Source organism: Lutra lutra, chromosome 7, assembly GCF_902655055.1.
Source record: "Lutra lutra chromosome 7, mLutLut1.2, whole genome shotgun sequence".
Classification (NCBI taxonomy): Eukaryota; Metazoa; Chordata; class Mammalia; order Carnivora; family Mustelidae; genus Lutra; species Lutra lutra.
This window is the reverse complement of record NC_062284.1, coordinates 85,697,605-85,723,338: the sequence shown is the minus strand read 5'-3', so window position 1 is coordinate 85,723,338 and position 25,734 is coordinate 85,697,605. Positions and strand designations below refer to the sequence as shown.

At 36.0% G+C, this 25,734-nt stretch overlaps 1 protein-coding gene and 2 long non-coding RNA genes across 14 annotated transcripts in view; 1 reads left to right on the top strand and 2 right to left on the bottom strand.

The window, feature by feature from the left end:
- Positions 1–824, bottom strand: part of LOC125104202 (uncharacterized) — a 68,709-nt gene extending 67,885 nt beyond the window's left edge. The window contains exon 1 of the long non-coding RNA XR_007128612.1: positions 167–824. This is a non-coding gene — a long non-coding RNA (uncharacterized LOC125104202). The remainder of the gene's footprint in view (positions 1–166) is intronic.
- Positions 299–25,734, top strand: MBIP (MAP3K12 binding inhibitory protein 1). Of its 12 annotated transcripts, none has more exons than XM_047736682.1 (9): positions 299–493; positions 4,259–4,378; positions 6,137–6,382; positions 6,466–6,562; positions 9,056–9,121; positions 9,352–9,504; positions 13,530–13,627; positions 18,559–18,597; positions 21,975–25,734. In XM_047736682.1, exons 1-9 carry the CDS (start codon positions 365–367, stop codon positions 22,011–22,013), a joined length of 987 nt encoding a protein of 328 aa, XP_047592638.1. In that variant the 5' UTR covers positions 299–364; the 3' UTR covers positions 22,014–25,734. The 12 variants fall into 12 exon arrangements, with proteins under 12 accessions (XP_047592638.1, XP_047592637.1, XP_047592636.1 ...); XM_047736681.1 differs by lacking the exon at positions 21,975–25,734 and adding an exon at positions 20,308–20,899 and having other exon boundaries at positions 299–448; positions 6,158–6,382; XM_047736680.1 differs by lacking the exon at positions 21,975–25,734 and adding an exon at positions 20,308–20,899 and having other exon boundaries at positions 299–448.
- The window catches only part of LOC125104205 (uncharacterized), a 160,626-nt gene continuing 156,621 nt past the window's right edge, over positions 21,730–25,734 (bottom strand). Inside the window, exon 3 of the long non-coding RNA XR_007128615.1 lies at positions 21,730–21,889. This is a non-coding gene — a long non-coding RNA (uncharacterized LOC125104205). The remainder of the gene's footprint in view (positions 21,890–25,734) is intronic.

Genomic DNA, 25,734 nt, shown 5'->3' with positions numbered 1-25,734 from the left:
ATTTAACTTCTAAAATTCTAACATTTAACTTTAAGTTTCCTCTTACCAACGCTCATAAGGAACATCTAAAAATCAAGATAGTCTTCAGATGCTAACCCTCAGCAGACCACCACTCCAACCACCATCCCAAATACTATACGCCAGCTTCGCTCGGGTCCGCAATTACCTGCTCCAAGTCTTTGGCGTGACGATATAGTTGCACCTGATTGGTGCATCGGCTTGTCAATCATAACGAGAGGTGGGTCCTCAAAGGCCCGTTCTAAATTAGACGCTGTGGTTTCACGTCATCTTCCGGCGACAAAAGCAGGAAGGGGGGGCTTGCGAGCACAAGTTGGTGGTGGAGGGGGTAGCTTGCGAAGGTGTCATGGCTGCTGCCATTGAGCTTAGTCTCTCGAGCAGTGGTGACAGGAGTCTGGAGCGGAGCTGCAGCCCCAATCTCTCCCAAGAGGTGCTCTGCGAAATCTTTCGCTCTCTGCATAGCCTGGTGGGACAAGTGAGTGGTGATCTGTGGGAGTAGCGGTATGGAAACTATCCGGCCCCTCCCCCCTTTTTTCCTCTAGCGGAGGCGGGGGGCTGCGGAGGCCTGCCTGGGACCTGGACAGTGTCTGAGGCCGGAGGAGGAGCCCGAGCCCAGCGGTCTGCAGTCGGAGTGAGGATCGCCATACGGGCTTAGTTCAGGATGGGTTGCAGATCAGATTTCCTTGCAACTCTTCTCCCCAAAAGTGAGAGAGTATAGTGTAAGTGAAAAACCTGGCTCCGAGAAGAACATGCTTTGAGAGAAGGAAGGAATGTGTAAAAAGCTTTGTGGGTTTTGGAAGGTGCCGGGCACTCACGATCCCCTTTCCTTCAGTGAATTCATTATAGAAATTGATAGGTTTGTACGATCTGAGAGTTTTGGAAAAGGTCTCTCCGCTTTTTTTTTTTTGGATGACTTGCTTTTAGGAGTCACTTAGTTTATTTCTTTTTTTCCTTCTGGATGTTTTGTGCATCTCTTACCCTTTCATAGAGGGAGGAAAATAAAAGGAATTAATGTAGATACTTCTTGCATAAAGTTGGATGAGTTATCCATGGTTGATACAGTTTGCATCAGAACTGTTGTTTAATCGTCATTTAATTATTAACTAATTTAACTGGCTGATTAAATAGCTTCTGCAGAAATGTCATAATAAATTGGATTTAAATGAAAGTACTCCTTACACTCTATTCCGATCAAGTCACTATTTTGTTTCATGAAGTAAAATGGAAAGCATACTATAAATTAGGAACTTGAAAATAAGTTTGCTTGCTTTTAAAAAGGAAATCTTTTCTCTTGTATCCTGGAATATTTTCCAGTTCAAAAAGTTTGTTACGGGGTTGGTACTAGTGCCTGTAGGAGGCACAGTGTTAACTTCCTTTATGAAGGCGAACATTTGTCTGATTTGTAAAAAAATATATATATATTTTTAAAAGCCGTGGGTGGATGGAGAATAAATTTTTTAAAACGTTACTTCAATATTTTTAAAAATCCTAATATGTTTGTCATTACTCTAAGTTAAAATTTTGTTTGGTGTAACAACAATTATTAATAGATCTGCTAAAAGTTCTAACTTTTGAGCTCAGTTGTTTGCCACGGACTTACTAAAATTTTTTAAAGACCTGGGACATTAATATTTTAGCTTTATCACCCAAGACCTGTAATAGTTTAGTAGTTTAAGAACGTTTTATGTGCTGGACATTAGAATTTTAAGGTTTATTTGTGTTTTAATGTCAGGATGAAAAAAGTTTATGCTCACCTATAATTTACGGAAGTTTTATTTTCAGTGGTGAGATTTTTTTTAAAGTAACATTAAGAAACAATTTAAACATTTCTTTTGAAAATTAAATACTGAATTTTTAAATCTCATTTACAAATCTTTATATATATATATATATATATATATATTTCATGACTTAAGTTCACTTATGTCACCTGTCAAAAATGTTTAGAGTAAATATTTGGAAAGTTTACGTGACACAGTAAAGGACCCATCTGTACAAATGTCAAGAAATTAAATCATTCTCATTAATTAAATACTAACCATTTTTATATTCTCTATATTTTGAGATGTATTATTTAAAGGTAAGAATGAAAGCCATAATACTTATAAAATTGCCCCTGGAGGAAATCACTATTTACTTTTGCAACAAGTTTACAGGATGTTTTTTTAAAATGTAAGTTAAAAAAAGTTTGAATATGCCTAAATTTCATTCTGCATACTATCATTATATTGTTGGCTCTCCTCAATAGGAAACCTAAAACTGAATGTTAAAAAGTATTCCAGATTTCAAATTTATGGATTTTAACATTATTGCTTGCCTCTGCATGGCTCATTTTATCAAGTTGGAAGCATTATTTATTGTTAGCTTGGAGTTTCATACTAATTTTAAGTTTTTACTGAAAATGCAAACTTAGTCTATATTAATGTAAGACTAATACATTTTTGAGTGAATGATTTACAATTACAAGTACAAAAGGTAAAAGTGCAGAGAACTCATTACTAATAGGGAATTTGTTGAATAAATAGTTGATATATTGGGACAATTTTAAAGTTAATCTGTATCATTATTATGTGGTTTTCTTAAAAAACCAAGTTATCTTTAATTGTGTTTGAAAGGCTTACATAATTATGTTAAATTGAAAGGAAAGTATGATCCCAACATTACGGTTTATTTTCTGTAAGTTATTATTTTCTTAGAAAACTTGATGCTTTATTTTGGTTAAGGATTTGTCTGTGTTATCCCTAAACTCTATCCATAAATTTGTTATCAACTGATTTTAATAGTCTTAGAGGACTGTAGAAGTGCAGTAATAGTTTACTTCCATATGTAAGTTCTTGTCTAATGAAATTTTTATGAGCATTAATTAATTATATAATTAATTAATATAAATTAATTAATATAAAAATATAAGATTAATGCAGTAATCTAATGTGAAACCGTAGTGATTATAAACTAATCTTTGCCAGTACAGCCTATCCAAAACTTCCTATTTCTTTATACTTATCTGATATGTACTTTAAATGTTTCTTGTCTTGTCTCATGCAAAGGGTGGTAAATTTTTGTCATATAGTATTTATTCAGTACAGTGCCTTTTTTGGTAACTTTGGATCTCTGGTTCTTTGTACAGTGATTCATCTTTTTGTTTTCTAATCACAACTCATAGCATCTATATTTGAACTAATGTACTATTTGCCTTTATTTTGTTTTAGAAAACATGACTTTTAATAAAAGATTTCTGAAAAAACAATAAACTTAATCCTACCATGCAGTGTATCTTTATAGTATGCTATAAATGCATATCCCTAGAAAAGTTTTTGGAGTTTCACTTTTTTTTTTTTTTTCTTTTTTTGGGAGGTTCACTTTTATTTGCTTGAAAGCCTGGAGTTAGAGGCTTTCCCTCTAAAATATCCACTGATTTTGATATTAATTTTATGTGTAGGTTCTTGGTAGTTTTCTATATATAATTTTATTCTAATAGGTCACACATAGCCAACTTATAAGAAGTTTTATATGACAAGCCCTCACACAGTATTAGAAAATACTTTTAGTGAAAGATCTGGCCATTTTATTCAGTCTCTGACCATTTATTTCACTACTGTGGAAGAGTATTTGTTTTTCACTTTAAATTTCCACAGCTAAATTGTAGTTTTTTATTTGAAGTAGATAAACATGTTGCCATTTATCCCTAGACTTTATAATATGTATGAATAATGTTGATTTAAATTATTTTAAAATTGTTTAAAGTTGAAAATAATAAAAATGTGATTCAGAAAACATCAGAGTAGTGATATATATCAGTTATGTCTTTGTGTACATATTTAACAAAAAGGAATGTTTATATCAGAAGTTTCATAAATGTGCCTCCCCTTCTGTTTAATGGTCTGAGCTAGAAGTACTGAATAGGGCAAGCCTATCTTGGCCCTCATCCAAAGGTTTTAGAAAATGAAGTATCAAAAAAGCCTCATCTTTCCATCTTTCATGGATGGTTTCACCTGTAAGATGGTCCCATTACACAGACCCAAGAAATGAATTAGAATGAGAGGTCATTGGTTTTTTAATGAAGATTACACCTTTCTTGGCCCTTTAAAACGGTAATGAGAGCATTTTAATGTATCATTAAAAATCTGGTAACTTTGAGCTAAATAGGCATGTTACTCTAAAGAATATTATTTTTGTGACATCCCATATACACAGCTTAATCATGTAATTTTTGTGATGTTGCTCGTTTGCCCCTTTGAAGCTTAACCTCAGAGATGATGTGGTGAAAATTACAATCGATTGGAACAAGCTCCAGAGCCTCTCAGCATTCCAGCCCGCTTTGCTCTTTAGTGCACTTGAGCAACATGTTTTATATTTACAGGTAAATTTCTTGTTAAAAACATTAAGTCAGTATTGAGAATAGAAATTAATTATAGTTAAATTATAAGCTAGAGTATTTGTCAGTTCTGTCTTACCACTGTATTAACAGTGTTATCAATAAATGGTTACTTCAGCCAGATTAGATCCAAATCTGTTAATTTATATAGTGATCTGGACAGTCTCAGGAATATAGTCCAATAGGCCGATGTGGCTGTGAAGACTGAATGAATGCAGTTCTATTCAATTCTAGACTTGCACTGAAAATTCAATACAGTTGCATCTATGGTGGGTTATAATTAAGCAATAAGACACGGCAGGTGTGTGTCATGCTATGATAATGATTCCATGCCTTGGGTGAGTTTGGAGGCTCATGGAGTGCTTTCAGTGGTTCAAGAAGTGGCATTATCCCAGCATGACACATCCTGGAGTGTCTATTGCAATTAAACAGTTTCAGCATAGTTTTTAAAAAGAAAGTAATTTCTGTGACATTAATGTCTCATCTTAGTAAGTAGCCAGTCACTATTTTATCTTTTCTTTTTCTTAACAGTTTGAAATAATTCATCCTCTATATTAGAAATCAACATTGAGTTATTTATAATAGTACTGTTATATTTTTTAATATTTCAGTTCAATAACTGAATGGTATTATGACCTTGCTGGTTTCCAATTGAACATCTCACAATTATAATTGTTGTTAAGTTTGCAGTTTATCTCTAACCAAAGTATAAAATATGAAGTGTCAAAAGGTAAGTGGAAGAACTGTTGGATTGGTCATTTTACTGCTATTAAGATGTTCTAAGGTTCCAGAAGAGTACTTGGTATAGTAAACAACAGAAGCAAAATTATAGGTATGAAAAAAATAACTGGAACATTGACAACTATGGGTGTGTTTTGATTAATGGAATAAACATTAATTTTCAGCCCTCTGTTTAGTGACTTTATGGGAAATTTTAACTCTGTTTCATGTTGAAATAGTTAACCCTGATATTAATGGACAGAAATAATGAGCGATAGAACTCAATTGAGGCCTGATTAAGGGGGGGTGGTTTTGAGTAGTATAATTTACATTATACAATAGGGTTGTTTTTTGTTGTTTTTTTTAACCCACTCTACTATAGTGATAGGCATATATCTCTTCCCAGCTGTGGATCTTGGTAGGTTTTTTTTTTCCCTTGTTCATTTTCTTTTTTAAAAATTTAATTTCATGACCCAAGAAGATATCTTGCCATGTCAGGAAAAGCCTAAGTGTTCACTCAGCATAACACCTATATATTTCATGTCTCTGCTCTCTCCTTCACTTTGGCCAACTGCAGTTTCAAGTGGAGAATCTCCAGTGATACAGTGATAATGCAGGGCTTTGCTGAGTGAGAGCACTGGCTCTCATGTTAAGGAGGAAAAATACTAAGCCTTAGTGTTCTGAGGAGGCATTTGAATGACATGTTAATTAAGTGGCATTGGTGCCAGAGGCTGAGGCTTTGATTTGGCACAAAATAAAAGATGAGTGACAGAATGATTCCCTCAAAGAAAATTTTAAATTTCCTCAGGTTTTTTTTATTTCTATCTTTTTTTAACAGATTTATACCAAATGATAATGGTCACAATAGCAGAGAACAAGCAAACACTTACATGTGATCAGATCTATGTATACTGATAAGCTAACTTTTTATATGTAACTGATATTAAATATTGCATTTACTTAACAGAAATTTATATAAATGTTAAATGTATAATTAATTTTGATTAGTTTGAACCTCTGCAGATGGAATTCTGTTCTTCTCAGCCTTTTTTAGCAAAGCTGCAGCCTCTGATTAAAGAGGAGAATACAACTGTTGTTGGAGAGATAGAAAAAACAGAAACGGGGAACAAGAATGAAGTAAATGCCAAATTTCCCATTAGTGACCTACAAGAGGAAGAAAAGCACAAAGATTGTGATTTAGGAGATGTGAAAAAGACACAGATCCATTATGATCCAGAAGTAGTTCAAATAAAGGCTGGAAAAGCAGAAGTAAGAAGGTTTTATTTGGGGGGGGAGTATTATTTTAAATCTTATGCTCCAACTGTTAAAACATGCATACTTATTGTTTATAGATTGACAGACGAATATCTGCATTTATTGAAAGAAAGCAAGCCGAAATCAATGAAAACAACGTCAGGGAATTTTGCAATGTTATTGATTGTAATCAAGGTAACTACCTGGAAGAAGTTAATTTTCATAGGATTTTAAGCACAGTTTTTAGAGTTGCTCTGATTTTTCATTTGTTTTTAAAAATGAATAACATTAAGTCACAATTTATTTCACAGGTTTATTTAGAGACTAAAGCAGTGGAAATTCTTTCTGTTTAATAAGACTGCATTGCAAAATGGGTTTCGTTTTGGTTATGCCAAAATCAAATAATTGTGGACATAAAAGGGCTAATGTTTACCACAGGCGAAGATTCTTTTTTAAAGTTCCTTTGGGAAATGAAGATGAAGTATGGGTGGCAGCATTTTTCAGTCTCACTAATAAGAAGGAACTAAACTATATAAATTTTGAGCCTGTAAATGTATTTTTGAAATTATGTTAATATATAAGTAAACTTAGTAAAGTTAATACTCCTCAAGAGGGAGCAGTTTTCTCACTACTCCTGAGCTTTCGGAAATGTTTGTCATGATAAAAGCAATCTGTCATCAAGACTATGGTGTCTTACGCTTTTTTCCTTTTTCTCATAGTGTATACATTTGCTATTTTTCATAAGATTCTCCTTTTCCTCTCTACTTGATGCTATAGTGTAGTTACAGATCTGTATGTATGCTGTAGAATACAAAATACTGCAAAGCACTGGCATAGATCTTTCTCAGGCATCATAGTAATAATCAGAACAAGTAGTTCTTAGAAAAAATTATGGAAAAGAGTTCCTAATTGGAATGAACATTTTTCATGTTGCCTCTGACATCTCTTAGCTAATTATTATGAATACAGAATTGTCAAATGAACCTAGAATTGACTCTTACATTGGTATACTGATTCTCTTGATAATGAAATAATACAGGCTCAAGTGGGTCCTAAATTCAGCCTTTTCTGCTATTAACATTATACATGCGTAGACTTAGTATTATTTTCCTGTTAGCTTTTCAGAATAGGTACAGTAGTGGCACAATCTCAGGTACTACAGTCCATCCAACTGCAGGCAACCCATGAGAAAGGGTTTGTTGAGGGAGCAAGCACATGTGTCACTAATGTTATTCCTCTGTTCTCCCTGCTAACTCTATTATTATAAACCACCAGGGGATAGAAATTGACAAGAATTGAAATGCTCAGCAGGATTCCTTGGCCCATTCAATCCCTTGCTGGCTCAAAACAGTGCTAGCAAGAATTGCTGTGGAGAGTGACTAGCACTCACACATTCACTATCTTCACACCATGCTGAATTTCTCACTGATGGGTCAGTTAATCTGTATACTTGGAATATAACTCTGGAATGGATGATAGCTTCTTTTTTTAACCCTTAGCCCCATGAAATGGGAGAAAGAGAATGGAGAAGTGATGGCCCTTTAAACGTATATTGAGGTGTCTCAAAAGAAAAAGGAAAGAAGAAGAAAATGATTCTGTTTAGTACCTATATATAAAAGATGAATTTGGAATTATGTTCACACAATTTGATTTGTCAGCAGACCTATTTAGGAAACTCAGACTGAAAAAAAAAAACATGAATGTATTGTAATGTGTTAGTGTATTCCTTTGATACCTGTCAATCTGACTTAAGTATAAACAATAGATTTTTTTTAATTCCATAGGGAAAAAATTTTCTTTCAGTATCTCTTTTACCATCTATTTTTTATTAAAAATCAAGGGAATTTTCCAGGAAATTTACTGCAGTGCATGGTTTTACTTAATGTCATTTTAAATATTATGAAACATTTTTATATTATGTTAACATTTTTCCAGTTTTCCTCCGGGTTCGTAATTTATCTTTTGATACCTAATTTGAAAAAAAAAAAAAAAAAATACACTTTTCAACTTAGAAAAAAATTGGAACAAATTTTTACAACTTCTTTTTCCTAAATTGCATTTTTTGAAAAGAGTGGTCTGGAAAGAGATAGCTAACTTTTGGTAGAGATTTTTTTAAATTAGCATTGGAAACCTAAGTAAAGTGGAAAAGTATGTGTTATTCTTGAGGTTTTAAGATCTATTTTTGTGTGGAGTTCTGAAATAAAAATGTGTTAAATGTATAATTAATCTTTATTAGATGATCCTTAATTTGATCAGTAAATAATATTAAAATGCTGAATTTTTTAAGGTTTTTCAGTAAAAGTAATGAGTTCAATTTATTTCTCTGATGAAATAAATGGAATAATGTCTCTTTGGCATATAGAGAATTAAGTGCTCTCTATAAAATATTTTCTCTAAAGACCGAGATGGTTTGGGGGAATATTGGTATTTATTAAAAATTAAATTGTGCCATTGAGTGCTAAGGACTTTTCTGTATGCAAATCTGAAGATTAGGTAAGATTAAAGATTATAAATTTTAAAGGGGGAAGTTCACTGTATTTTATCCTGTATGAGATGGTGATTTAATTACTATTATTTAAAATGATAATTCTCTTACTAGTCGTATGTTAATATGAACTATTAGGAGTCTATCAAAATCTCATACATTTGAAGTTAAGAATATCTTACACTCATCTAAATCCTCCTTAGAAAACAGCTGTGCAAGAACTGATGCTGTTTTTACTCCTTACCCGGGATTTAAAAGTCATGTAAAAGGTAAGAACACACTATATATCTTCATCATTGACAGAAGCTTGTTCTAAATTATAAGCAAAATGAAATAGGTATCACTTCCTATCTAAATTTTATATATTTTAAAACAAAAAGTCTTGCCTTCTTACTTGGGTTGATGGTCAGATGGATTTTATGAAAAGAACATGAAATACTGTTAGAATTTCTGACTTTTAAGCCTATTAAATTTATATTTCAAAAGTTTCTTAATATAGTTTCTAGAGTTGTGAATACATATGGACCACAGACGAGACCTGAAGGAATTCAGGGGTCAGGTCATAAACCTAACAGCTTGCTCCGAGATTGTGGCAATCAGGCTGTCGAAGAACGACTACAAAATATTGAGGCTCACTTGCGATTGCAGACAGGTAAGCAGAGTGCTGGGTGGTGCCCCATAATGTACCTTGGCAAATAGTTAAACTCAGTTTATTTAGTTACAGAATTTCCACTGAGGATCTGCCATGTACAAAACATTGTTCTGGTTGGTACAAAAATGAATAAGCATAGCCCGTACTCTCAAGGAATCTACAGTTCATGTGTTTATGCTCTTCTTCCTACTCTTACACTTCTCACCAACTTGAGACTGTTAGTAGAATGGGAATAGATTCCAAGTAGATCCTGACATTCTCAGTTTATTAAGTCACAGCTGAAAATTAACATAATCTTTTTCCTGCCACCAATTTCATAACTTAACGACTGGGTCTCATTCTTATCACTCACTGTGCTAGGTACAAAGTATTGCTAAGTGTGATCCTAGTCCTCAATGATCTTTCAGTCAGGATAAGCATATATAGATCAGTAAATGCCTTAGGGGAAGTGAACTAACATTTATTGAATAATACTAAGTGCCAGGTACTCTCAGAGTATTATCCCTGTCAACTCACTTAATATTTAACAGTACCCTTGTGAGTGTTGGTGCCGTTATTGTCAGATAAAGAAAATGAGTTCAGAGACCTCAAGCCATGCCCAAGGTGGTAATGACAAGTAGGAATCAAACCTCAGTCTTAACTGTCTGCAAAGCCTGAGTCTCCCTCCCCATTTAGTTACCAGATCCTGTTGATTCTATCTTCTAAATATTGCTCAGATCTACCCACTTCTACTTCCACAGCTACTACTTTAGTTGAAGTCACTGTGTTCTCTACCTCGGACTGATGAAAGGATATCAGTTGGTTGCTCTGCCACTAGACTTCTTCCTCAAGACAAATTCTATACCAGTAGCCAAATTGCTTTTCCTGAAGTTCTGATTTGCTGATCTTGCCACTCCCCAGCTAAAAATTCTTTCATAGTTTCCTGTTACCCTTATATGCATACCAAACTTAGTATTTATTCATTCATTCCACAAAAATAAGCCAGGTGCTATTCTAGGCACCGGGAATACATGTGAACAAAAATTCTGGTATATAAATTATATGTTACACAAGAAGAGCTACAGATAAAGCAGCTTGATAAAGTGAAGAGAAGGGATCTTGGGATGGGAGGGGATTATAATTTTAAGTGGCATGATCTACATCTATAGTTCCAGCCCCATCTCTGGGCTTCCTAACTTCCACTCATTTTGCTGTCCTAGGGCCCTGACCCAGGCTTTCTCTCCTGCCCACACTTTCCCCTCTTGATCTCAGATGATACGGACTCCCCTTTCTTGTAGTCTCAATAGCACTTGGTACTCCCTGTCATCCTTTATAGCAGTTATCACAGTTGCGTGCGTTTAATACCTGTTTCCTTTGCTAGAGAGTAAGGTCTGCAAGAGCAGACAGTCATGTTCATTAACTTTGTGCTTGTGCAGTTTCTGGTACAAAACAGGTATTCATGAGTTTTTAAATGAACGATTGTTCATCTCACCTTTTCACATCATATGCAAAGTACAGTGGGTACACAAAGTTAGTGTTTAGCTCTCTCAGGGGAAGTCAAGAGATGGTACCCCTGGTAAAGTGACATTTGCACTCTTGAAGGATTAGTTGGGAATTTTTCAGCAGGCAGGAGCAAATTATTCCAAAAAGAGGGAACAACATCTGCAAAAAGCACTGAGGCACATAAATTAAGGAATTTCTGAGTCCAGTCTTGCTGGAGTATTTCCCGAGTGGAAGTAGAAGAAGATAAGACTGAGAAAAACTTCAAGGGTAATAAGAGGTTAGCATTAAAAATTAATCCTCTCCCCCATAACGAAATGCATTTTTAACAAAACAACTGTATAAAAAGATGGACTAGCTTATTAAGTCTAACAGTATCAGGGCATGGTGACTCAGTCGGTTAAGCGTCCGACTCAATTTTTGGCTCAGGTCATGATCTCAGGGTCATGAGATTGAGCACTGTTGGGTTCTGCACACTGGGCATGGTGCCTGCTTGGGATTCTGCGCCCCAACCCCCGAGCCACCTCTCTTTTCTTTCTGCCACTCCCTCCCTCCCCCAGCTTGCACGGGCTCTCTCATTCTCTCTCTATATATATGTATTTTTAAAAGTCTAATAGTATCAAGTAGTTAATTATGAAAAATATCTTTTGAATGCCTCCTGTGTGCCAAATGCTGTTTCAGACACAAGGGATACTTAAATGATATAGTTGCAGTCCCTAGCTTCAAGAAACTTGTTATCTGGAAGAAAGAATAATATTGAAGTAGAATGTTATGGTGCTATGAGGTAAGCGTATATGGTGGGGCACAAGGAGCCTCCATGTGAAGGCAATGCTCCACTGACTCAGTGAAGCTTGAACTGGCTCTTGAAAGATACAGAGATGAGCCATAGAGCATTCTAGGTAAAGGGGGCAGCAAGAGCAAAGTCAATTAAATACATTACTCATTTTACCTTACTCAAGAGTAAGAATGACCCAGATCCTGAAATAAACATTTTCAAAAAAGAAATCTATTTCTAGAGTTTTCATACTTAACAAGTTGATATTTTTGATAGGAAATTTGCCGATATGTTTTAATTGCATAATGATTATCTAATTATGTATTCAGTCAGTAAATATTGAGCACCTGTATAGTTTGTGAACTGATGGTTCCTAGGTTTGTGCAGTGCACAAGGTGCACAGCCATACCTAATGAACAGAACAAAATTATGCCCTCCTGGAGCTTATATTAAAGTGGAGAAATGGGCAATAAATTAAAAAAAAATAGGGCTGTCAGGTAATAAGAATGGTTTGAAAAAAAATAAGAGAAAGGACAGGGATTGCAGTGGGGTGGGATAGGTGGTATCATTAGTACTTTTTAAAGGGTGGTCAGAGAAGTTCTTGCTGATAAGGTAACTTTTGAGCCCAGACCTGAAGTTGGTGAGAGCAAGCCTTGTGTATATGGAGGTAGAGGAATCACAGGTGTGAGAATACTCGGCCTACTTGAATAACAGAAAAAAGGAATCAAGTGGCTAGAATGATAAGGGTATGGAGAGAATGTCCAAATTGTGGAGGACCTTGGATACTACTGTAAAGGCTCTGGTTTTTAATCTGAGTGAGATGCAAAAGTACTAGAAGGTTTTGATCAGAGAAATGACACTCTCTGACTTTTACGTTTTAAAAAGGGTCACTGCTGTATTGAGAATAGGCTATGAGAGCAAGGTAAAACATGGAGACCAATTTGGAGATGGTGGTATCCATAAAGAGATGGTGGGAGTCTAGACAGAATGGTCATGTTGTGGTGTGAGAAATAAGAGGATTTGGAATATAATCATAACCTGAAATTTGAGTAACCTTAATTCATCTTCCCCCTCCACAGAAAGGTTGTTAGGTAAGAATTATGATAAAGCTCCTCTTTAATATTATTTTAGGTTAAAGGAGGAAATGGGGCATGTAAGGAGAAACAGAAATTAAAGAAAGTGATAAATACATAGAGCAGTCACTGAATTGGGCTGTTAGGTGTCCCTATGCATTTTCCTCTCAAGTAACTATCCAAATCTATCAGAAGTACACACTGTTCTATACAGGAACTCTTCAGTAGCTTGTAATGAATTTACAAGTAAAACTGGCAAAATAGGAAGCATAAATGGGGCTGGAGGAGAGGTGCAAAAGAATACTACACCCCATGGTGTATAATATTGAAAATGTGAACTAAGGATTTCGTTTTATTTTACTCTTGTTCATTATCTTCTCAGGCTTAAATATTTCCCATTCCTCTGCATAAGTATCTTCTTTGCACGTTTGTTTGTTTGTTTTGCTTTTTGTTTTGGAGAGAGAGAGAGAGCAGTGGGAGGAGCAGAGGGGGAGAGAATCCTGAAGCAGATTCCCCACTGAGCAGGGAGCCTGACACAGGGCTTGATTCCAGGACCCTGAGATCATGACCTGAGCCAAAATCAGGAGTTGGCTACTTAACTGACTGAGCCATCCAGTGCCCCTGCATGGAATTTTAAGAACAGAATTTGCAAGAAGAATTATTCAATAGTATTTCAGAATTTTTTTAAATGTATTTAGGTGGTCCAGTGCCAAGAGACATTTATCAGAGAATTAAAAAACTTGAGGATAAAATCCTGGAACTGGAAGGAATCTCTCCTGAATATTTCCAATCTGTAGTAAGTATAAGTGTCCTTTAAAAAAAACTATATATCTATCTATATATAGAGTTTATCTTGCGATGCTTCATCATGTTCATTTATCTGCTTACAGGTGAAACGCCATTTTAATAATTCAACAATGAACATAGTCCTATGTAGGGAGTTACCTAGTTTTTAAAAAAATTGTGATTCTAAACATTGTATTATTTGTAGACTCACTTTTTTTTTTTTTTTAAGGGGTCCTTTTATTATATGTTACCCAGATTCTCAAACTTGAGCCATTTCCATAGCATAATAAATCAGCCTAGGTAGTTGTCAATCCTGTCACTATGAACATGCCTTCTTGTAGAACAAAGGCTTCCTCTGGGACCCTGCTCTGTCATTTACCCTTCTGTCTCTTTAATCCCTCCCTGTCCACAGACTCCTTCCCTCAGCTCACACATGTTTGCATTCTCCTCCATACTAGACAACACCTGAATCTGCCACCCTATCTTTTTCTTTACCTTAACCACCAACTTTTTGAAAGACTAGTCAATATTTGTCTAATTCCTCATTCTAGCACTTATTATTCATTCATCTTATTCTCTTTTCCAGGGACATTAAGAAACAATGTTGTGCTGATAAGTGTCTCTCTGTCACATCAGCAGGTTTTAGACAAGCGATCCTGAGCTGATTGTGTTATTTTCCGCAGTCTTTGGGGTGATTATACATAACACCTGCCTTTTCTGAGGATTGGTTTTCTTTCTTTCTTCTTCTTTGTTTTTGATTATTTTTAAATTTTATTTATTTTTGGTTTTCTTTCTTTTTTTAAGCAGCACCATATTAGAAAACTAAATCATGTAAAAGGGAACAAAATTTTTTAATTTACTAAGTTTTTAGTGAAAATTTTACTAAAACTCCTATCTGAAAAACTATGTAAAGTAACTCATTAGCATGAATCATTATAAGTCACTGGTAAAAATATTAAAATTATTTAGGTACACCAGCAGTTTTTCTAAAGTGGCAAACTGGGTATTAGAGTAAGGTACAGAAAAGAAGTATTTCCAGATGAAGAAGGCAGGTTATATAACAAAAGTGAGCAATGAAACCCAAAGTTCAAAAATGTAGAGAAAGAATTTCAGTGATTTTTTCCCCTCAAATGAGGTTTACTAAAGTTCTAAGGGCTGAAGCAAGGATTAAATGAGATAATACCAGTCAAGCACTTAGCAACACTGCCTAGCACATGGTAAACCTCAGTAACCATTAGCATTTATTTAGTTTCAGAAACCACGAATGAAGTAGCTGCATAAATGTAAATAAATCATACAGTTCCTCTGGCTCTCAGTTGTCTAATTTAGATTTCTTGGTTGTACTAAATAATTACAAAGGTCTTTCCAATTTTAGGATTATTCTTTGAATGTATCTTCCCAGAAAACTTGATAAAGTATGCTTTTTCTTATAACAGTCTACTATACATTGTTCCCATTCAAGCTGCCTTCATTAAGTAATCCCTAGGCAGGTTACTTTTCTAGTTCAATTTCATACTTTGTTAATGTAGTCCTTGTTAACGTAGAATTGATCTTACAAAAGAGTATCACAGTATTAGATGCCTCCAGAGAGATCTTGCTTCTTCATTAATCTCTTTGATTTTGACTTACAAAGCTTAACATCTACCTGTTATTGAACTTGGTTAGCAAAAGAACAGCCCTTCAAATCATTATCTTGTTTTGGGGGATCTCTTATACACAGCATAAAATGTTTAGACTATTTGGTTAGAGGTAAAATAGTCAGATTATAGAGGACCTTAACTGCTATACCCAGAAGTTTAAAATATTTAAAGTTTAAATGCTGTTGAAAGCATTTGAGCAGGGAGGTAACTTGAGCACATTATTTGGAAGATTTATCTAATACTGTTCTGGAAGGTAGATGAGAAGGAAGAGACTAAGATTAAGGAGACAGTATTATACTAGCTTAGATGTGAAGTGAGATCCCGAACTAAGGACAAGAGAGTGAGAATAGAAAAGATTAATGCAAGAGATAGTAGGAAATAAAAAGTTGACAAATACTGATAATTGATTGGCTGTGGAAAGAGACATAGAGCAAGGGTGAATCCACTTTCTGATTGGAAAAATTATATACCATCATTGACAGAAATAAAATCTGAAGGAGATACTTGGGGAGGAAATGTGAATTTAAAGTCCTATCAGGATATGCAGATAGAAATATCAGGTAAGTTTTTCAAGAGTAGGACTTGTATAATTGGGAGAGTCTGTAGAGGTGATGGTTAAAACACAGAATAGGTAAGAACACTAAGACTATCAGAGGCCTGAAGTCTGCAACTCAGTGACTGCCTAACTTCAGCAGCTGGCAGCATTACAAATGTAAACAGAATTGGCCTGGATGTGTTGGGTTACCATACCTGTGATAAAACTGGTACTTTAAAAAAATATTTCCAATTCGATTAAACAATATATATTTTATTAGAAGGATCACTTTTGGATTAGTATTGGAAATGACATGTCAAGTCAATAGTGAGCTGCAAGAAAGCACAAAACACTGAAAAGCTTTAAAATTAACTCTGTCCTCAAGGCCTCTGAATAAATATGGCACAGGCCCAAAGGGAAGGAAGATCTCATAGTCACCCATGCATAATAGAATGAATGTGCCATCTTTAGGAGCTGCACTCCTTGCTTGCAGTAGATCCAGCGCTAGGAATGTCCATGTGCATGAGAGGAGTTATACACATACCCTGCAGAGGATGTAACATGTAATTTATCATTCTTACTATCCTCATGCTAGGAGTACATGTGTGGCAATTACACATTTTTACATATCTTTTAAAGGTGTGCAGAAAAGGCTATATAGGCTGTACAGTCTTCTAGCTTCTAAAGTTAGTAAGGAAAATTTGAGCCCATTGAATTTCTTAAGGATTGAATTTTTGTAGAAACTGAATTCTGAACTCTAAAAAGATTTTAAATGAAATGTGTTTAATTCAGATTGAAATGTAGATGAACTCTAAACACAGGGAAGACTCATAGTTGAATAGAGATTCGTTATTATGGGTAACGTTAAACCACAGCATATGAAAAGAGAAAAGCTGACAGGAAAAATATATAAATTGTATTTGGTTCATAGAACAAAAGCAGACTGACTATATGAATTTCTTTTCAGTTATGAAAAACATAAAACTCCAAAAAATGTATATAAAACAGGAATTATAACAAAGATTAGTGTTTTGTTGCACCTTTTAATGTAATCATTCTAAAGAACTTTTCACATTTAACATGGAAAGACTTGAATGTGGTAATGTTTAAACATTTTTAAGGGCATGACTTAATAAACCATTTAAAACATACAATCCTTATGAGTTATTTCCAAAGAATTACTTACTGATTTTAAATTATGACCCTTGAAACAGTAAATATAACCTGCTTCACAAGTAAATTTTTATAGCACTTTGTTCATTTTGTAGCATCTATCACTTATATGTTTACACATCTGTTTTTCACACTATATTTTGAGCCTCTGAAGGGCAACTATGTGTTCGTCTTTGAACACATAGACCATAGTAGGCATTGAATAAATGTACAAATGAATAGCATTTGGCTGATAATTCACTGTCGGACTTTTGAAGGTCTGTTAACTTTCTTCCAAAGCACTGACTAGGTAGAATCTTAGCTCTAGTCTATAATGAGGGAGGGGAGAGTCAGCTGCATGTACACACGCCCACATGTCCAAGTACGTGGTGGGCCTGAAACATGAGGTGAGAGCTGGATCTGGGTGGAAAATTAAATTGCAAACATATTTTGGAGGGCCTTGAAGGGCACACTAACCAGTATGTAATGCCAGTGTCACTAGTGCACAATTAAGTTTCTGAGAAAAAGAAACCTATAATTTAGGTTCCTGTATGGTGGTATTATGAACTCTGAGTTGGAGAGAGATTAGAATCAAGGAAGATAGTTTAGGAAACATCATTGTCCACACTGGGGAGAAATGAAGATCTGAATCAGGGTGGTGGGATGGGACTCAAAGGGAGGAAATATTTAAGACACTACACCTAAAATAAGCCCCAAAGACCACATTTTACTGTTTTCAAGGTACTGAATCATTGATGTCCTTATTCTCCTGATTCTGATACTTTTCAGTTTGGTTTTGTGATATGTTAATAATCTGATTGCTCAGTGACATGGAAACTATCAGTATCTTATAAACAGACAAACAAGGGGAAGTATATTTTAATCAGGTGTGTAAAAAGGCACCTCTTGGAAAGGTAGAAGACTGAGAAGCCTTCTGACTAAAATTAAACATTAAGCCCTTACCCTGCCTATGGGCCCCATCACAGGTAGCCAGATCAGTTTGGCAAAGGAAGGAAGCTGTTTATATAAGCACCTTTCCCCCCATATTTAATAATTCCAACACTTAATGATTTCCCACTTACTGTAACTACTGATAAGAGGCATATCTTGAAACTCTTTGAAACACTTTTTGACACAAAAGGAAATGTGAATTTTTACCTTCCCTTCTAAATCCCAGTGGTCAGAAATGTTCATGAGAACATTTTGCCGCCTATATTGGCAGTTTCTTTGTCAAATGTACCAGTATGCTAATTTGCTATTCCGAAGTTTGTGGTTCTTTGAGACAAAGGACAAAATCTAAAAAAATTCACTTGGTCAGGGTTTAAAAGGTTCAGCAGCATGTCAGCGAGAATGTTGTCCACTTAAGTTACAGACATTTTTACTCAAACTGACTTAAACAGTGCTTCAGTGTTACTACTATGTACTTTTAATATCATTGTTTGGAGGGTACCTTCCAAGACACAAGAAGGCAGATGTCAGTGGCAGCTAGCGCTTGCTGAGACTTACGGGCTTTGTTTCTGCCAGGGTTCTCTCTATTTTGTTCAATAGTCTGTAAATGCAAATTGTGTAGATTTTCTAAGCATTGATTGCTTACTTTTTTCACTTTTAATCTAGAGCTTTTCTGGAAAAAGAAGAAAAGTTCAACCACCTCAAGTAAGTTACTGAATTCTCTTTGTGGCTTCTGAAGTAGTTTGATTAGTTTTACACCTCCCTTATCAATAAAAGTTCTTACTCTGGTTACTTTTAGATCATACCTGGCATTTAGGACTGGGGGAAAAAAAGGGGGACAGCATAAATTTATGAACTTGAATTAAAGAAATAATTTTATTTGAGGGGCATGGAATGATTCAGAGGGGCCAAATATGAAAGTGTCTATCTAGCTGTTACTTGGAGCAAAATGTATCAGTTACAAAATGCTGAAAAATAATAAATGTTCAGGTGATTTACCCCCCCCCTCTTTTTAAAGATTTATTTATTTGAGATAGAAAGAGAGCACAAGGAGGGGCAGAAGAGGGGGGAGAGAGAATATCAAGTAGACACCCCCCACCCCCCACTGCTGAGAGCAGAGTCCAGAGCCCTGTGCCCATGAAGTTTGATCTCATGACCCTGAAATCACATGAGCTGAAACCAAGAGTCTGACATTTAATTGACAGATGCCCCAGCGCCCTGCTGCACACCCCCCCCCAACCTTTTAAGTAATCTCTACACCCAGTTTGGCAGTCAGACTCAGGACCCCTGGATCAAGAGCTGCATTCTCTATCTACTGAGCCAGCCAGGCATCCTGTCCCCCTCCCTGCTTTGCTGACACTACTAATTAGCATCTAAATAAAAAAAGGGTGTTTGGGCGATGTTGACTTCAGCCCACCACTGTCCATAGTACTACTATATGAATTAGTTGAATCTTAAATAGTGAGGTTCTGGTAGCTATTAATGGCAGAAATGTGAAATTAAAGTTGGAGAAAACTTTGAAAAACTTTTTAATTTATTTTTTCCTTGAAAGATTTTTACTTATTTATTTGACAGAGAGAGAGAATACAAGCAGGGGGAGCAGCAGGCCTGGGGAGAGGGACAAGCGGGCTCCCCGCTGAGCAAGGAGCCTGATGCAAGACTCCATCCTCAGACCCTGAGGTCTTGATCAGAGCCGAAGGCAGATGCTTAACCCACTGAGTCACCCAGATGCCCCTTTGATTATTTTTTTAAAGATTTTATTTATTTTATTTGACAGAGTGAGATCACAAGTAGGCAGAGAGGCACACAGAGGGAGGGGGGAAGACGGCTGTCTGCTGAGCAGAGAGCCTGATATGGGGCTTGATCCCAGGACCCTGAGATCATGACCCAAGCCGAAGGCAGAGACCTAACCCACTGAGCCACCCAGGTGCCCCGCCTTTGATTTATTTTTTAAGAGTAGCATACTACTTATTTTTTTAATTGTAGAATTTTGAGTATATTTTTGAGAGCATCCATTTTTTCCAGGAGAGTTAGTTGATTTGCAGTTGACCCATCAAAAGAGAATTTCTAGCAGTTAAGCTAATCCTAAAGTTTATTTTTTTACTGCTGCTTATGAGAATAGTTGGTTAAAGAAAAAGTTTTTACAGTCCTTTCAGAGAGTAGAGAGGTCCAGATCTTTCTCATCAGAAAAGAGAAAGAAACATTAAGTTATTAAAATCAATAACTTAATAACCTTAGTTATTTTATTCCTTTAAGTTTATGATGTAGTCAACATATATAGTTCAGTTTAAAAATTATTCTCATGAAGAAAAAAAAAGACATTTACCATATTTTAGATATAGTTTATTTAGCACTTTATCTGCATTAAGATACTTCAGAGTCCTATTCAGCAATCTGTATTCTTGTTGTTTACAGCAGAACTACTCACTGGCTGAACTTGATGAAAAAATTAGTGCCCTCAAACAAGCCCTGCTCAGAAAATCAAGAGAAGCAGAACCCCTGGCTACTCACCACCTTCCGTGAAAAACCCTTCTCATTCTTGTCATTTGACTTTTTTATATACGTGTAACTTACCCTGCAGTTAATTCAGTGGCTGTGTAGTCATCGGTGTAGCTTCCCTCTGAAGGCAGTGTTTCTTTTCGTGTGAGTCCACGTGCAGCACGTTACCTTCAGATATTCCAGTGGATTTTGAAATGGTTAGGCAGTAAAAACAGCATTGTCAGTATGTGTTCCCTTCTGTTTTAAAGGAGGTATTCTGGAAATTGAGAAACTTAAATTGAAAGCACATCTGTGTGTGTGTGTGTGTATACCACAGAAAGCAAGATTTATTTTGAATAATAATATTTAAAAGGACTTTATATTTGTAACATCAGTGTTAACCAGTTCATTAGTTTAAATCCAACTTTGTACATAAGAGGCATTCACAAAAATTTATCAACTGAATATTAAATAAATGCATACACTTTTTTAAAATGTCAGTTTTAATGTAAATAAACAGTAGATCCCACCTTTATTCCCTTCCTGTGTGTCCTTGAGCAAGTTAATCTCTTTCTACCTTAATTTCCATATCTACAAAACGGCAGTAATAATAATAAAACCTGGAGTTGTCATGAACAGGTGAGATCATGCATGCACAGCTTTCGAAAATGGCCCAAGGGAAGTGCTCAGTAAATGTTAGCTGTTACTACTGTATAAAACCAAGTCTGTCTTTGAAAGTCTTTAGATGTCATAAATGTCCCTCTCTCAAGAGCCTCACTTTTTTAGTGTCCCAGTTATGTTAGTGTATGTATTTCCATAGTTGCAAATTAAACCTTTAATAAGATGCAGCTACAGTCAAGGAGCAGATATTTAGGTCAAGAATTGTTTGGCTGCAAGAGATCAGAAATCTACCTAAAATAGCCTGTAAATAGGAAGTTGTTAAAAAGAATCAGAAATCTGGAATTTAACTGCAAGAAGTATAGCCAGACATTGTGGTGTCTAGGAGGTCACCAACAGTTCATCTCTTTCTCTGTGTCTGCAGTGGCCTCTGGCTGTTTCTGTGACTAGTTCTGTCTCTGTCTCCTACCTTCCTTCTTTTCTGCTTGCCCTCTTCCTGTGTCTCTTTCCCTCTCTCTCTCTCCTTGGTTCTTTTTCTCTTACACCTAAGCATCCATGCGTCTGGTTTATTCTATGTGGACTGATTCCTCTGAAGGCCTCTACATTACTGCTTCTCCACACAGGGCAACATGCTAGCCCTGTCTCCATAGCCTTGGCATTCATGCCTTTGAGTTGCCATGGTGCAAACTCCGAATCCAGTTCTGTAGAACCTCACAACTCCACTAACCCACTTACCTCTTGGTATCTTTTAGCTCAGCTCCTGAGACTGAAGCTCACTCAGCGTGATCAGGGGTCTCAGGCAGTTGTGGCCAGGACGACGGGGCAGGACCTTCTCACAGAAACAGGCAATATGCACACGACCTCACGCAAGCATTTGCAGAAGCCTTGACAGTGGAGTCACCTGGTAGAAAATGGGGACTTTGGAATCATTCCCAAGAGGTGGATGTGGACTAGGTATATTCCCTGAACATCTTTATTCTCTGCAGAACAGATCCTCCTTCAAGACACAGTCTCGCCTGATGTGATCCAGTTTTAGAGGTGCAGCTATAAGCGGCTGCTCCTCAAGTCTCCAACAGGTTGTTGTAATCCCCATCCTGCCTGAATGACCTCCTCTGGGTGTATCAGCACGTTTTACTACCACCACGCCAAAGATACAATAGGAAAGACGTCATAAAAATGATCAATTAGAAAAAGAGGTTGACTTAGAGGTAGGGAAAAAAATCTAGAAAAAAGGATCAAATAGTGGTCACTAGTCTGCCCTTAAATAAATGTCCCCAGTCTGTTTCTTGACCCTCTTGGCAGTAGAATAAATTCCTAAATCATGCCTGACGGTCCCAGGATCTGTCCATTAGAAGGATTTCCTTTTCCCATCATCCTTCAGACCTTCTGAAAGGCATTAGAGTTGACCTCTCTCCACTTCAGTAAGTATTGTCTGGGACCAGCAACCTTTCTACTTGAGTCAGAACCTCCAGAAGAGACTAGGACCAACACCATATTGTTGTGAGTTGGTATAGGTGCCTTGTTCTTCTGATAACTGCCCCAGAATTTTAGTGAGCTTTCAGTCCTTGTCCTTGAGTAGTACATCCTTGACTAAAAGGCAATGCCAGGAATTTCTGTGGGGTTAAGCCTGCTTCCTTGATTACCAGGCTACCTAATGACCATTCCCTCAGGTTTTTTGTTATTTTGGCTCTTCTTAGACCCATTGTTCTTAATGGCTTTGTCCTCAAGAGAATAAAGGAGGCAAAGTGGAAAAAGGCTGCAGAACAGGAAGCACTTCTTCCATAGTCTAGCCCTAAAAATCCCTTCCCTCCACAGATTACATTCCAATCTAAGGAAGCGATTTACTAGGGGTCAGGAGTTAGCATGGGTGATAGTAATCAACATATTTATCCTGCAAAAAAGGGCTAGATTTCACAGACTATTGTAGCTACTGCTAGATATCTTCAATTGCTAGGCTCCTGAGCCCTGAGCTTCTCCAAATTCATGAGGAGTATCTGAACCTCGTCTTCAACAGTCTTAGTAGAAAAGACTTCCCTTTATGAAACAGATACATAAGCCCTGTCTTTCCCTATCTGCTTTTAGCCACACAACCTGGTAGAGAAGACTTTTCACCACTGCATTTTAATCACGTCCACAGGGAATTAACCCATTCCTACATTTCGACATTTGACAACTTTTAAATCTGAAGCTTTGTCTTTACTGACATGTGGTTTGGGGTCCCAAGAGATTTGGGACAATTGCTTAGCTACTGTGCTGTCTCTTACCTCCATTCTACCAGTTTTCCATGAAGAGGGAATCCTTTCTGTCACTCCTATCTTTGCACCACCCCTCTGCCTTGACTCCACAGTTAGTTCTTCCTTTTCACTCAGAGTCTGTTACTTGCAATCCCATTGCTAGCACTAATTTCTGTTTTAGGGATTTGTTGTTTTCAAAAAACAGAAACCCAACTCTAACTTAAGTAAAGGGGTGTTATAAAGAATATGAGTAATTAAAATTGTAGGAAGTTCAGCCAGATTTTGTCACTGTCTCCCCCTCACTGGGTCATGTTGCCTGGATTCTGAATATCCTTTTCATTTTGCTTGACCTCTCTGAAAATGTCTTCTTTTCTGCTGCTTTGCAGTCTAGTTTTGCGTAAGACTTTGAGGTCTGTGGTGCTGCTATCTCTGATCTAGCTCTTTGGCTCTGGTGTCCCATATTTATTTATTATGAGTCAAAATCTGAAAAAAGAAGAATTTATATTCAAAACTGTCTACCCCTGCACCAATTACCTGTGGCCTGAGTGTTAGGATATCCAAGAACAAAAAGAGGCGAGGCACGTGCACCCAGTCCTTTGAGGAATGAGGGGAACTTCCGGCAAAGAAAGCATGGGCCAAAACTCTGCCCCTGTGACCCAGGCTGATGAAAAGTCCTGTGATCCAAGGCTTTATAAAGTTTTTAGTTCTCTAGGAAATACTCCCCCACCTCCATGACTTTAACTGAGATACTACGTGGGTCCACTGAACAAAATTTTAGCTCTGGGTTTCTTTTTTTGAGCAGTTCTAACTTTATAAAGATTGGTATTTCATGACTTTTAGTCTTAATATTCTCCAATGAATAAAGAGAAAATGTGCTTTTAAAAACAGAATAAAATATCCTTTAATTCCCATATAGGTCCACTGGACCCTTTTATAACTCTAAGATACATTATGGGATCTCAGTGATTTAATTCTTCCTACATATTTTCAAATATTTTATTTCATCATCCCAGGAATTATTTAATCATTACTAATCAATTATTTCCAACTAGACTTTAAAAGACTAAAATAGTAAAGAAATGGAAAAATGATGGAATACCCTAGAAGAAGAATGTAATAGTATGTAATAGTAAAATAAATGATCATCCTTCAGTTTTCATATAGCATCGCCCAAAGTATTGCATTATATTTCAAGAAGATATAAAAATTTGGAGAGACACCATCTTTAGAATTTATTGTTTTGGGGTTTTTTTTAAGGCTTTTCGTTGATTATAGTTAATACTTTAGAATTCTTTGTTTTGATACAGTGGCGAGTAGAAGGAAATTAACAGAAGAATTTCTACAGTTATTAAAGGAATCAAAAAGTAAATGCAAAGAGACAGAGGGCAGTACTTGACACCCTAATAATGCTGATGAGATTGGCATGCAAGCAAAATCTCAGACTATGAAGTCTAGGTTGTATACTCTATTTTTTTTTAATTATTTTTATCATATTTTTAGTACATTCACAGACTGTATATTTTAAATCATTTTCTCAAACTTAAAAATGGATGAGTGAACCATATATTTCTAAGAACAGTTAGAAAATCTGGTATTCTTATCTACTTATTCAACAGGATGGGCTTCATCATGCAAATTTTACAAGGACCTGGACCATCTAATTTTGCTAAATGGGCGGTGTGGCTATATTCTTTCACTTTTTATGATGTTTATGCACCAAAATTTACTTGATACAATTCTTTTTTTTTTTAAAGGAATGTTTATTTATTTTTAAAAGATTTTATTTATTTATTTGACAGATAGAGATCACAAGTAGGCAGAGAGGCAGGCAGAGAGAGAGGAGGAAGCAGGCTCCCCGCCTAGCAGAGAACCCAATGCAGGGCTCGATCCCAAAACCCTGAGATCATGACCTGAGCCGAAGGCAGAGGCTCAACCCACTGAGCCACCCAGGGGCCCCTACTTGATACAATTCTTAAGTTGAAAAATGCTGAAGACAGCTATGTATACAAAGGTGACTGAAAGGAAACAAGTGATGTGGAAATGAAAATATTACTGGACTAGTCAGTGACAATGCTTATAAATCTAAAAATTAAAATGTTTTGAAGAAATTGCCATCCTTCTTCAACAAAATCATGTCATCAGTTTTGCATTTTCATGATGCAAGTGTAAGAAGAACCAGCAGTATAAATAAGCTTGAACCTAATAAAAATGTATTTGAAATCTGGAGTTACTATTTATAAGCTGGATATGTTCCAGGTTCACACATGGCAAGTGATGAGTGGTTGGTCACATTCAACTGACATTGTCTATATATATATTTCATTTCACATATACATACACCTCTAAAATATGTGTGTGTGTGTGTGTGTGTGTGTGTGTATATATATATATGTGTGTATATATATAATATATATGTATGTATATATGTATCTTCAAAGCCAAAATATATGAAATAAAAATTGTGTTTACAGCTTAAATTCTTATTAAAGTTTCTAATTGAACTACCCCCTTA